General features: G+C 41.0%; 1 protein-coding gene across 11 annotated transcripts in view; it reads left to right on the top strand.

The window, feature by feature from the left end:
• The window catches only part of YEATS2 (YEATS domain containing 2), a 73,578-nt gene that overhangs the window by 48,600 nt on the left and 11,108 nt on the right, over positions 1-13,870 (top strand). For all 11 annotated transcript variants that reach the window (XR_002828240.1, XR_002828241.1, XM_023750631.1 and 8 more), the window contains 5 exons: positions 468-626; positions 2,272-2,448; positions 3,484-3,667; positions 12,071-12,199; positions 12,776-12,874. Coding sequence is in view for 9 of the 11 variants with exons in the window: in XM_023750631.1 (XP_023606399.1) it covers positions 468-626; positions 2,272-2,448; positions 3,484-3,667; positions 12,071-12,199; positions 12,776-12,874 (748 nt within the window). In the remaining 2 variants the exon portion in view is untranslated. The remainder of the gene's footprint in view (positions 1-467; positions 627-2,271; positions 2,449-3,483; positions 3,668-12,070; positions 12,200-12,775; positions 12,875-13,870) is intronic.

The raw sequence follows: 13,870 nt of genomic DNA, 5'->3' as shown, positions 1-13,870 counted from the left end.
CAGTCTTAATGTGCAGTTTAAAATGTTCTCTCAGAAAGGAGTAACCAAAGAGATGCTATCAGACTGTGGTAGTTGGAGTTAGGTTGGATTCAAGATGAGGACCGGGTTTCTCCCTTCTTCCCCTTGTCACGAAGTCTTGGCTCTCCTCTAAGGAAAGTAGTGGAATTTTAATTCCAGACATTTTTATTGAGAGGGATGGGTAGTAATCATTCTGAATGATTAAATCCAGCTTTCAGGACTAGATTGCATGAGTTTCCCACACCTGCTCTGTAACTACTGTGCACAGTTTGAGAAGTAGGATAACTGTTGGTAATGACACCGAGCACTATTTTCTCAGTTATTTTGGCTGAGTTGCAGAATAAGAGAGCATTGTAGCTTGTAACATGGAACCTTGTGATTTAAAGGATCAGAGGAAGTTATTTGAATTTAACAAGTTACTGATTCGGTCTTTATTTTTTCTAACTTAGGGCACATTTTTAGTTGGCCAGCCATCACCCCAGACATCTGGAAAACAGCTGACTACTGGGTCAGTGGTCCAAGGTACACTGGGAGTCAGCACATCTTCCGCTCAAGGACAACAAACATTGAAAGTCATCTCTGGACAAAAAACCACTTTGTTTACCCAGGTAAGTACACACACACACATACACACACAAATACATGGTGATTGTGGCATTTATTTACAAATTTACATCTTATTCTTTCCACAAAGAAATTAAGGTTACATGAGAAAATGAACAATAAAGTAGTATAGAAAAAATAAGAATAAAATCTTGAGATTTGGGAAAACTTATGTAGAATGAGAAGATAAAGCCTGAGTTATTTAGATCTACAAATAGTAATGTCCTATATAGTTAATAAAATTTGCCAAACCACAGCAAGAAGCATTATCAGTCATAAAGTTTACACTATTTGTGAGAGAAAAAAACTAACCACATAATATTTCCTGGAAGAAACAAACATTTTCTTGACATTTCATTCTAATATTTCTCTGGTGGGACTTCATGCAGGAGATGCTAAATACTGAGAGATGATTTCAGCCACACTATCCACACAGGAAGTGAACGCTGCAGGGAGTTTAGTGCACGTTTCCACGGCACTTTTTAATATAAGCCAAAAAGATCATCATTCTTTTTAATTTTAGTCATTTTTGTGACTGTGAAATGATACTCAGTGTGTAAGACTCTAATGCAAATTGTGCTGTGGCTGCTGCTCCTGGATTCTAATCGTGGCTCCTTCAGTTATTAGCTGTGTGACCCTGGTAGTCCTTGAGCTGATCTTTCATCTTAAAGTGGGACTAAAATCTACCCTATAAAGTTTATGAAAAGATTAAATGATATAAGATAAGTAAATGACATATGTAATGACATAGTATGCCCACAGAGACTGAAAAATGGTATGATTTGTAGGATGCATTAATCTGGGGCACAAAGCAATCATTTAGACCAGGGGTCAGCAAATTACACCCAAAGCTTCCTATTTTTTTTTTTTTTGATATATTTTATTGATTTTTTACAGAGAGGAAGGGAGAGAGATAGAGAGTTAGAAACAGCGATGAGAGAGAAACATCGATCAGCTGCCTCCTGCACATCTCCCACTGGGGATGTGCCCGCAACCCAGGTACATGCCCTTGACCGGAATCGAACCCGGAACCCTTCAGTCCGCAGGCCGACGCTCTATCCACTGAGCCAAACAGGTTTCGGCAAAAAGCTTCCTATTTTTATAAATAACATTTTATTGTGACACAGCCACACCCATTTAATGCTATAGAAGTAGAGTTGAGGAGTTGCAACAGAGATCTTATGGCCTGACATGCTCACTCATGCTGTTGCTGAGCCTTGCTTTAAACTGTTAAAAGTATAAGTTGTTGAATGATTCTCCAGGACTAAATGCTAATCCTGTACTAGCCTAAAGCACCATTAATTTACCGATTTAAATCTGGCCCTCTCAGTTCAATTTTTATGTTTAAAGATTATATTTAAGAGCACTTTGGACTCAATTATTTTAATAACAAATGACCTGGTGTCTCTGAAGACACTGCTGCCAAATAGTAGCTTGCAATTGCATTCATTTACTTGTTCTATATTAGGGGTAAAGGAACATTTGTAGGTACAAGGTCATAAACTTGAGAATTTGCACAAACACTTCCCATAGTTTTCATCAGCAAGAGTTTCTTGGACATGCTCTAATTCTACAGGCATCTGTGAGTAAGGAATGAATTGTGCCTGTTAACCAGGGCAATATTATTACTTCAACCCATTGTTTTTGCAGGCAGCCCCTGGGGGACAGGCCTCTCTAATGAAAATATCTGATGGTACATTGAAGTCTGTGCCAGCCACCTCACAACTCTCAAAGCCTGGCACCACCATGCTGAGAGTAGCAGGAGGGGTTATCACAACTGCCACTTCTCCAGCTGTGGCCCTCTCAGCAAACGGTCCTGCACAACAGGTGAGAATTAGCATGAACATAGAAAATCATAATGAAACATAAAAGCACTAAAAACCCAAGATACTCAGCAGGCACACAAGTGGGCCATATTACTCTTTTTAAAATGGAAATGTAATTTACATGTCCTAAAATTCACCATTTTTAAGTGTACAATTTAGTGGTTTAGCTTATGTCCCCACGGTTGTGCAACCATTGCCATCTAATTCTACGAACATTTTTTTTCCATCCTGAGAAATAATGCTCTGTTCCCAGCAGCAATCGACAGACATTTGTGTTGTGTCTGCCTTTTGACTACAATGTATAATGCTGCCATAAACGTTCTGTACACATTTTTGTATAATATATTTTCATTTCTCTTGGCTGTATACCTAGGAAAGGAATTGTTAGATCATCTAGTAACTATGTTTAAGTTTTTAAGGAACTGCCAAACTTTTCCAAGCAGCTGCACCGTTTTAGATTTCATCAGCAATGTATGAGGTTTCCAGTTTTTCCACATCCTTGCTGACACTTGTTCGTACTCATTTTTTAAAATTATAGCCAGTCTAGTGGGTGTGAACACGTAATTCATTGTGGTTTTAATTTGCATCTCCCTGTAGCTAATGATATTGAGTATCTTTTCTTGTGGGTTTTTTGTGTTGTTGTTTTTTTTTAAGATTTATGTACCATTAGAGAAATGTCTATTCAGATCCTTTGCCCATTATATAATTGAGTTATTTTCCTTATTGATTTAGATATACAATGTGGCAGATCCATAAAATTGAATATGATTCAGCTATAAATAGGAATGAAATCTTTTATAAATGTGGTCACCCTGTGATACCGCCTCATTTAAAAAATTTCCTGGCCCATGAAATCTAAAAATGTAGGAACCACCAAACTAGAGAAGCAATCTTTCTAAATGGCATTACATTTAATAAGTAGGCCATAATAGCTAATAGATAATATTTATTGAGTATGCTGCATGGCCGTCACTGTTCTCCATAAGTTACTGCTTTCTTTTGTATTTCTGTTATATCTGGCCCTGCGGATGAGCAGTCAGAAGGAACAGCTCCCAGTTCATCATCCACTGTAGGTTCCATAATGAAAACTGCTGGGCAGCAGCAAGTGTGTGTGAGCCAGGCCACCATGGGAACCTGCAAGGCTGCTGCTCCCTCTGTCATCAGTGCCACGTCCCTGGTGTCCACACCTAACCCCATCTCCGGGAAGGCTACAGTGTCAGGTCAGTTGTATCATAATGATGATATTGCTCCCTCCCTTCTTTGGCTATAATATTTTTGGGAGGTCTTAAACAATATTTTTATAATTTAATCCTCTCCCAAGGATATTTTTTTATTGATTTTAGTGAGAGGTGGGGAGAGAGGGAGAGAAACATGGATTGGTTGCCTCCTGAACATACCTCAGCCGGGGACAAACCTGCAAACCGGGTGTTTGCCCTCACTGGGAATTAAACCAGCAACCTTTCAGTGCACTGGACAACACTCAACCATTTGAGCCGCACTGATTTTTTTATTGTATTTATTTACTAGAGGCCCGATGCACAAAATTCATGCAAGAGTAGGCCTTCCTTCCCCTGGCTGCCAGCACCAGCTTCCCTCTGGTACCTGGGACCCGGGCTTCCCTCGCAGACCCGGCTTCATCCGGAAGGTCATCCGGGAGGACGTCCGTTCTAGTTAGCATATTACGCTTTTGTTATTATAGATTTGTTTGTTTATTTTTGTTAATCCTCACCCAAGGATATTTTTCCAGTTTTTTGTTTTTTTGTTTTTTAAGGGAGAGGGAAAGACAGAGAGAAACATCGATGTGAGAGAAACACATCGATTGGTTGCCTCCTGCACAAGCCATGACCAGAGCCTGGGCCAGAGAGGGGCCTGCAACCAATGTACATGCCTTGACTGGAATCGAACCTGGGACCCTTTGGTCCGCAGGCCCATGCTTTATCCACTGAGCCAAACCAGCTAGGACCACACTGATTTTTAAGTAAATAATTTAATGATTTTTAAATGCCATAATAAAATCTTAGCCATCTGGAGCTTTATTGGGTATTTTAGCTGCTTTCATAGTGTAATTTTGTTACCAAGTACCAATGTTTTTTAAATCAGTTTTAAATGGAACTCATAAAATATCATACGTCTCTTTGCTTTTACAAACAAAACATATAAATTAGCTTTGCTTACTCTTTAACATTAGTTATTGTGTTGGGTAGTATTAGGGTGACATGCTTGAGGTCTGACAAGATGAATGATATGTTTTTGACACTGAAAAGCGCCAGAAAAGTGTGCCTTTTGCTCTGTTGGGTAACATAGCGCATACATCTGGGAGCCTTATTTCAAATAACTTGCATATGCACAGGTTGCGGGAGTGTGTAGGAGGGGGTTGATGGATGTTTCTCTCTCATCGATGTTTCTGTAATCTCTATCCCTTTCCCTTCCTCTCTCTTTAAAATAAAATAAAAATAAAAAAAACTTGCTTCAGTTTCCTGATAATAATACCTGCCTCATAAAGTTGAGAGGATTGAATGAGTTAATATATTAATGCATGTCTGGCATGTAGTAGCTAGTCCAGCCGTGGGCAAACTACGGCCCGCGGGCCGGATCCGGCCCGTTTGAAATGAATAAAACTAAAAAAAAAAAGACCGTACCCTTTTATGTAATGATGTTTACTTTGAATTTATATTAGTTCACACAAACACTCCATCCATGCTTTTGTTCCGGCCCTCCGGTCCAGTTTAAGAACCCATTGTGGCCCTCAAGTCAAAAAGTTTGCCCACCCCTGAGCTAGTCCTATGTAATAAAAGGGTAATATGCAAATAGACTGGTCACGATGATGTGCACTGACCACCAGGGGGGCAGACGTTCAATGCAGGAGCTGCCCCCTGGTGGTCAGTGCGCTCCCACAGGGGGAGCACCACTCAGCCACAAGCTCTGCAGCAGCGCTAAGGATGTCCAACTGACGGCTTACTTCTGTCAGTCAGAATCCCCCGAGGGCTCCCGGACTGCAAAAGGGTACAGGCCAGGCTGAGAGACCCCCCACGCCCCCACGTGCACAAATGTCATGCACCTGGCCTCTAGTATATAAATAATTGCTGCTATTATCATTTTCAGTGTCAGCATTGTTGTTAATCCACATTTCCTTATCCACAATTCTAAAATCCAAAAAGCTGTGAAAACCAAAGGTTTGTTTTTTACTTTCATAACTAATTTTAGGGTGAAATCTAACCTCCATTGATATGCTATTTATACTACTTAATATGGATATTTGTATTTTGATGAAGAAATATTAATGTATTTTATTGCATCGTGTTGTCCTAGATGCCAGGGGCTGATGTAATTTGCAGCATTGTCTCAGACTTGAGAGAGATCAGTTCTGTTTTTTTCTACAATCTAATCCAGATGCTTTTCTAAAATACTATAAAAATGTCACAGCAACGTCAAACTGTTGTAAAAGTTTCTAAACACTCTTAATTTCCATAGTAATATAACAGATTAATGTCTTATTGTAGATTGATAACAGTGTACCAATTGGCACTGATAAACAGAAAAAACTGAGTATCACTTGAAAGTGCATAAACGCACACACACACCTTAATCCCTTTGGATAAAAGATTGAGGATATTGTTGTTCTTATTATAATCATTGTCATCACTACATTCTGTACATGACTCTAAACCAAGCCCCATGTCTTGTTTGCTTTGGGGTCGTTAGAGGAGACCAGAAGATTAAGGCTGATCGGTTTATCCGTGACTTCCACCTCCCAGTTGAAAGTGATCAAGTTCTATCTAGTATAAGGAGTGCTCTGCTTTACTAACTGTTTGGAGGCACGTGTCAGAACCAGAGTAGATACTATAAGAATGAATGCCCTCCCCTTTTCTGACTAAGTTTTTAAGCATGCAGTAAATGAAGTCTTCCTGCTTTTAAGTTCTAGTTTCATAAGATGCTGTGATGAAACTTTCTGAATAATATTTTCATAACAGAATCAAAGTATTTCCTACTGACCAGTAAGTTTTTAATGACATTTTGTGTGCGTTATAAACTAGTTTGAACAGGTCAGTCACCAGTGGGACTGGAGCAGAGTGGGCAAGGGAAAGAGCACTAGAGATGAAGTCAGGGTGATGGGGCCAAATCTCTAGGGCCTCTGTAGCTCATTCTAAGAACTTTGATTTTTACTCCAAGGGAAGCCACTGATGGGTTTTAAGCTAAAGGGTAACATGATCTGCCTTATCTTTTAACAGGATCACTGGCTGCAGCCTTTAGACTAAACTATGGGGCCCAAAGTGGAAGCAGGGGACGGACCAAGAAGTAGGCACTAAGAAAGAAAAGTCAATGATGTACCAGGGAAACCCGGCAACATTAGACTAAAAGGAGTTCCAGAAAGAAAAGAGAAAATAGTGGGAAGGAAATGATCCGAAAAATGAAACAATTTAGCCCAGAATTGAAGGGCACGAACTTCCAGGTTCAAAAGTCACAATGAATGAAAGATGGCTCACGTCAAGGCACAATTTGTTCATGAAATCACAACACCAGGGACAAAGAGAAGATCCTAAGAGCTGTCAGACAAAGAAAAGTTCAGAAATTACATATCATTGGCTTTTCAGTAGCAATGCCAGAAGCTAGAATACAACCTTTCAAAATTCTAGGGGGAAATTACTTACAGTTTAGAATTCTGTAGTCAGCCCAAACAATACTGAGTGTGAGGGTTGCCAGTGTATGTCCTATGAACCCTGTCTGAAGACATGACTAAAATACAAGTTTTATCAGAGTGAGGAGTTGTAGACCAAAATAGAGGAAGAAAACAGAATCCAACATGAAGGCAAAGGGGACTCCAGAGTAACGGTGGAGGATATCCCCAGGATGAGAGCTTTGCTGCAGGCCTAGAAAGCAACATCCGAATTGGAGCAGATCAGTGAGCTCCAGGAAGGACATCTCTTATAAAACGGGACTGTAAATTATTTAGATTTGACTATGTGGAGAACTGTATTAAAGGATGGTTTGCAGCAATCTTGAAGAAGTGAAGACTTAGATGTTAAAAGAGAATTAAACAAATAAGGAGGAAATTATTAAGCCCAGAAAATAAAATGGAATCATAGTATCGTGGTATTCTTTGCATCGATAGAGAATAATATTTGAGTATTAAGAAAGAAAGGGAATAAGTACCTTAATGTGCTTAAGTCTTAATAGTCAGTATGTAACATTAAAATGTTACATCAAAATGAATCAAGACCTACAATATACACATTCTTTTAAGAAATACTGAAATAAATATTAAAAGAAACTGCCGAAACCGGTTTGGCTCAGTGGATGGAGCGTCGGCCTGCGGACTGAAGGGTCCTGGGTTCGATTCCAGTCAAGGGCATGTACCTGGGTTGCAGGCACATCCCCAGTGGGAGATGTGCAGGAGGCAGCTGATCAGTGTTTCTCTCTCATCGATGTTTCTAACTCTCTATCTCTCTCCCTTCCTCTCTCTGTAAAAAATCAATAAAATATATTAAAAAAAAAAAAAAAAAAGAAATGACCAAAAGGGTTAAAAGTGGGTGCTACTGCCCTGGCTGGTGTGGCTCGGTGGATAGAGCATCGGCCTGCGGACTGAAGGGTCCTGGGTTCAATTCCAGTCAAGGCCACATGCCTGGGTTGCAGTCTCGATCCCCAGTGGGGGACATGCAGCAGGCAGCCGATCAATGAATCTCTCATCTTTGATGTTTCTATCTCTCCTCATTCCTTCCTCTCTGAAATCAATAAAAAATATATTTTTAAAAAAAGTGGATGCTGCCCTAACTTATTTGGCTCAGTGGATAGAGTGTCGGCCTGCGGACTGAAAGGTCCCAGATTCAATTCCGGTCAAGGGCATGTACCTTGGTTGCGGGCACATCCCAGTAGGAGGTATGCAGGAGGCAGCTGATTGATGTTTCTCTTTCATCGATGTTTCTAACTATCCCTCTTCCTTCCTCTCTGTAAAAAAATCAGTTAAAAAATATATATGTATATTGTATGCTACTGAGGAACTAGACAATGCTAGGGAGGTGGAGCAAAGGATGACTATTTTTAGTTATAAGCGTGTTAGCACTTTTTATTTTCAACTGATAAGCATGGAATATTTTAATAAAAAAGAATTTAAAAAACATGAAAATAGCCTGGCTGGTGTTGCTCAGTGGTTGAGCGTCAACACATGAACCAGGAGGTCATGGTTCGATTCCTGGTCAGAGCACATGCCTCGATTGTAGATCAATCTCTTCTCTCTCTGAAATAAAAATGTATTTTTTTATAAAATGAAAATATCAAGTCATTGTTTTACTCTCCGGTGGCATGTCTCAAGAAGTACTTGTAACGATTGGTTTAACATTCATCTATTGCAAAAAAAGATTTTCTTTTTTTATTTAAGGCTTTCTTCTAGAAAGTACTTAAGGTATTCCTTTCCTTAAAGCAACTGCTTTCCACTCGCTAAAGTATCTTTACCTGCTGATGCTGTTGTTTTTTTTTAATTAAATCTTTATTGTTCAGATTATTACAGTTGTTCCTCTTTTTCCCCCCATAGCTCCCCTCCACCTGGTTCCCACCCCATCCTCTGCCCTTACCACTCCCACTGTCCTCATCCATAGGTATACGATTTTTGTCCAGTCTCTTCCCGCACTCCCCACACCCCTTTTCCCCCCAAGAATAGTCAGTCTACTCCCTTTCTATGCCCCTGATTCTATTATAATCACCAGTTTATTCTGTTCATCAGATTATTTATTCACTTGATTTTTAGATTCACTTGTTGATAGATGTGTATTTGTTGTTCATAATTTGTATCTTTACCTTTTTCTTCTTCTTCCTCTTCTTAAAGGATACCTTTCAGCATTTCATATAATACTGGTTTGGTGGTGATGAACTCCTTTAGCTTTTCCTTATCTGTGAAGTTCTTTATCTGACCTTCAATTCTGAATGATAGCTTTGCTGGATAAAGTAATCTTGGTTGTAGGTTCTTGGTATTCATCACTTTGAATATTTCTTGCCACTCCCTTCTGGCCTGCAAAGTTTCTGTTGAGAAATCAGCTGACAGTCGTATGGGTACTCCCTTGTAGGTAATTGACTGTTTTTCTCTTGCTGCTTTTAAGATTCTCTCTTTGTCTTTTGCTCTTGGCATTTTAATTATGATGTGTCTTGATGTGGTCCTCTTTGGATTCCTTTTGTTTGGGGTTCTCTGCGCTTCCTGGACTTGTAAGTCTATTTCTTTCACCAGGTAGGGGAAGTTTTCTGTCATTATTTCTTCAAATAGGTTTTCAATATCTTGTTCTCTCTCTTCTTCTGGCACCCCCATAGTTCGGATGTTGGTACGCTTGAAGTTGTCCCAGAGGCTCCTTACACTATCTTCATATTTTTGGATTCTTTTTTCTTTTTGTTTTTCCGGTTGGGTGTTTTTTGCTTCTTTGTATTTCAGATCTTTCACTTGATTCTTGCGATCCTCTGGTCTGCTGTTGGGAGTCTGTATAATATTCTTTATTTCAGTCAGTGTATGCTTAATTTCTAGTTGGTCCTTTATCACAACCTCGAGGGTCTCACTAGATTTCTTGAGGGTCTCATTAAGTTTATCGGCGGTTTCTAGAAAATTCTTGAAAAACCTTAAAAGTGTGGTTTTGAACTTTATATCCAGTAGTTTGCTTTCCTCCATTTCTGTCATTTGTGACCTGTTTCTTTGTCTCCGCATTTTTTATGATTCCCTGTGTTGATAGAGTGGCTTTGTGTGCTAGGTGTCCTATAGGCCCCAGTGGCTCAGCCTCCCCAATTACCTGAGGTGGACACTCTTGGTGCACCCCCTTGTGGGCTTTGTGCACAGTCTTGTTGTAGTTAAGCCCTGATTGTTGTAGGTATCACTGGGAGGAATTGACCTCCAGACCAGTTGGCTGTGAGAATCAGCTGTGTCTGCAGTGGGAGAACTTCTGTGCTGGAGACACCCTTCTGGGGCAAGACTTGCTTCAGTGGGGCTTTGGTGCTCACTGAGTCTGCCCCCTGAGTGTGTCTCTTATGGATCTGAGGAGTTGTAATCTGGATGGTCCCACTCTGACCACTGGGTACACTGGCTCTTGGATCTCTAAGGAGGTACTAATTTAGCCTCTGCCTGAGGCTACCCAGCAGGAGCTATGAAGAGATCTGCAGATTCCTCTTTGTATGGGGTTTGGAGGTGCCCAGATGAGGCCCAGCTGTGAAGCAATGCAAGCTGCTGTGGGCCCTTGGGCCTTCTTTTGGAAGTTCTGGGTCTCTCTGACCCAGCTGCAGTTTGTTAGGTAATTTTCAGATTGCAAAGGGCCAGGCCTTTGATATGCAAAAGCCTCTGCCGCAGCTTGTGTGGGGCGGGGTCTCAGGGGATCAACAGGGCGGAGCAAGCAGCTATGGCTGATCCTCAGACCTACCCTAAGAGGCCCCGAGTCTCAGTGTCCCGGTAGTTGCTGCAAGCACTTCTGAGAGAAAGCCGCCCTGGAGTTCCGATCGATGCCAGACAGTCCAGATTCTCCCCGTGTGAGTCTGGGTCCCCAGAGACTCACCTGGAACTGGAGTTCAGAGCAGTCGGGAGCTTGAGACTCTCTCCCGATTGAAAAAAGACAACCATGTCCTCAGTTGCCAGCCCTTTCCAAGTGCACCTCCGTACCTCTGCACTTCACTTCCGCACCTCCTCTGAGTCTCAGTATGCTTTTCTCTTTCCTTCTAGTTGTAGAATTTCCACTCAGCCAGCCTTCCTGTGGTTCTGGATGATGTCCGTTTTGTCTTTTAGTTGTATTTTTGAAGTAGTTGTGCGAGGCAGCAATTTCCGGTGCTTACCTATGCCGCCATCTTGGTTTCTCTGCTGATGCTGTTTTAAGTAATGACATTATAACAGGGGTTTGTGTTGTACCTGTTGTGCTCTCTCACAGCAATGCCCTTCGTATTTTACTGGCCCTCTGAATGCCTAGCACAGTTCTGTAGTGGAAATGGGAATGTGGAAACAACCTTTAAAGGAAAGTGGGGGAGGATGACCCTTTCTAAAATGCCAAGTTGAGAATCTCTGGTGTTTGACAAATAGAGGCTGCACAGAGATAGTCGCTTGTAAGGGACAGCGAGTAGACAGAGTAAAGTATTAACACACAGGGATGGTATGAGGGGTGCAGGTCAGTTGGGACCAGATGAAAATGGACTCTGAATGCTTTGAAACTAATTTTGAAAACATTCTCTAGGCAGTCAGGAGTCAGAGAAGATTTTTAATGGCAGAAAAATGGCAGTTATCTAAATCAAAATAATTTTATGTCCAGATTTGTACGTATTTCAGCTATATACAAAATAAATTGTCATAGAAAACAAGCATGGAAAAGAACTCTCAAAATGTTCAATACTGGTTGTCTTTGTAATAGAACTTTAGGTGACTTTTTCTTTTCTATTCTGCTTTTCCAAAAATTTCTATATTTGTGATTGTGAGGTAAAAATAAATCATTATCATCACACCATTGTTTCATTGTGAAATCTGTCACATCCATGGCCTCATGCTTTCAGCTCGTTGTTTATTGAAAAGGATGAGTGTCCTAAGAACTTCCTCTTGTGAGAAAATATAAATGCTCACGAGGGCAGGAACTTCAAGGAAGCATCTGATCTTCAGCTTGGCCCTGTCTTCCAACTTATTTTAGGATTGCTAAAGATTCACTCCAGTCAATCCAATCCCCAGCAGGCGGTCCTGACCATCCCCAGCCAGCTCAAACCACTCAGTGTAAATACATCTGGAGGTGTGCAGACTATACTGATGCCCGTGAATAAAGGTAAGTCCTTCAGCAGGGCTGTCCTGTGGTTGTCTCCAGGTCTGTCGTGGGGGAAGTCCATATTCTGTCAGGTGGTGACTGCTCCCCCTTGCACAGCCTGCCTTTGGCTGTCACATGCTCCCTGGCACCTTGAGCTCTACAGCAGCAGTCACGAACCTTTCGGACCTCGCGGACCACCAGTGATCCGCGGACCACCGACTGGCGCTGCTGTTCTAGAGCACCAACTCTAGGATTGACCGTACAACCCAGGTGGCCCGTGGCTTCTAATAGCTGCCCATTTCTAAAGCTGAATAGAGGAGGAGCACTGTAAGCATTTATGAGACTTCATAAATGGATTTTTATTTTCTTAATGACAAACCCCCATTTCCACAGTTGATGGATATGACTCAGTTACCCTAGTACTAATAGTAAACAGCCTGCCTTGTCAAGATCACTATTAAAAAGGACCTTCATTTCAGTTGCACTGTGATTGTCTAGTGCTATTAGTCTAAATTGGGCTCTCATCTGTTAGATCATCCTCATTATACAATAATTCCTATATTTCTTATATCCTCCCCTGCCCTTTCTTGCCTTTAGTGGTTCAGTCGTTTTCTGCCAACAAATCACCGACCATCCTGCCGGTTGCCGCCCCCACTGCAGTTGTCCCCAGCTCTGCTCCAGCAGCTGTTACAAAAGGTATGTAGTTTCTCACAGTATATCTGCCCTCAGGTTTTATGCAAGACATTAATGAGTCCCTTGGGTCTACAACCCAAATATTTTTCAGCATCTGTGGATCAGCCACCTCAAAAATGCTTACTGTTTACATACAGACTTGATATTGAGGGAAGCATAGAGATGTAGCATCATTTCTGCCCTTCAAGAACGTGTAATCATGTTGAAGAGAGTTGACTGAGATAGATAGTAAGTAGTGAGTGATAAATGCAGGATAAGTGGATTCTGGAATATTTCAGTCCAGGACAGGGGTGGGCAACCTTTTTGTGAGTGCGTGCCAAAACCAGCAAAATCTCTGACTCAAAATTCTTCTGCGTGCCAACCCTAATTTTTTGAGAACATGTTACGCCTACTTGATATCTCTTAAGGTGTACATATGTGAAGAACCTTGAAGAAATAATAAAATTCATTCGAGCAACAAAAACAGTATATGATAATGAAAAATACATTTATTTTTTAATGTATACATGTACACTGATAGTCCGACAGAAAACTTTATGACTCCATTTCATATTATCAGTGGGACTTTTGCTGCTGCATCACTGATGACAGAGATTTTACATCAGGTTTATATTTCGTGACCTTCAGAGATACGCACGAGCTACTGCTTTCATCCGTCAGGCTACTCCTATTACGAGACTTAACAAAATTCATCACTGAGAACAAAGCGTATGTGGATGAAACCAAAACACTGGTCGGATCTAGGAAGGCAGGGAGAGTTAAGGCAGAGGCATAGAAATTGCTCTTCCCCTCTCTTGTCAATCCATGTCTATGGTCTTTAAGATAACTTGTTATGTAAAATTATTTAATTATCTAAGATGCACCTACACTGAATTTATCTGAAAAATAAAAAAGTCGATATTAAGAAAAAATTGTAAATGGAAGATTATAAGAGAGGGTTTCACGTGCCAGCCAAAGTTAATGGCATGCCATGTTTGGCACACGTGCCAGGGGTTGCCC

Source organism: Myotis lucifugus, unplaced genomic scaffold (assembly GCF_000147115.1).
Source record: "Myotis lucifugus unplaced genomic scaffold, Myoluc2.0 scaffold_14, whole genome shotgun sequence".
NCBI lineage: Eukaryota > Metazoa > Chordata > Mammalia > Chiroptera > Vespertilionidae > Myotis > Myotis lucifugus.
Note: the sequence above shows the minus strand (reverse complement) of the source record. Positions and strands in the feature narration are given on the sequence as shown.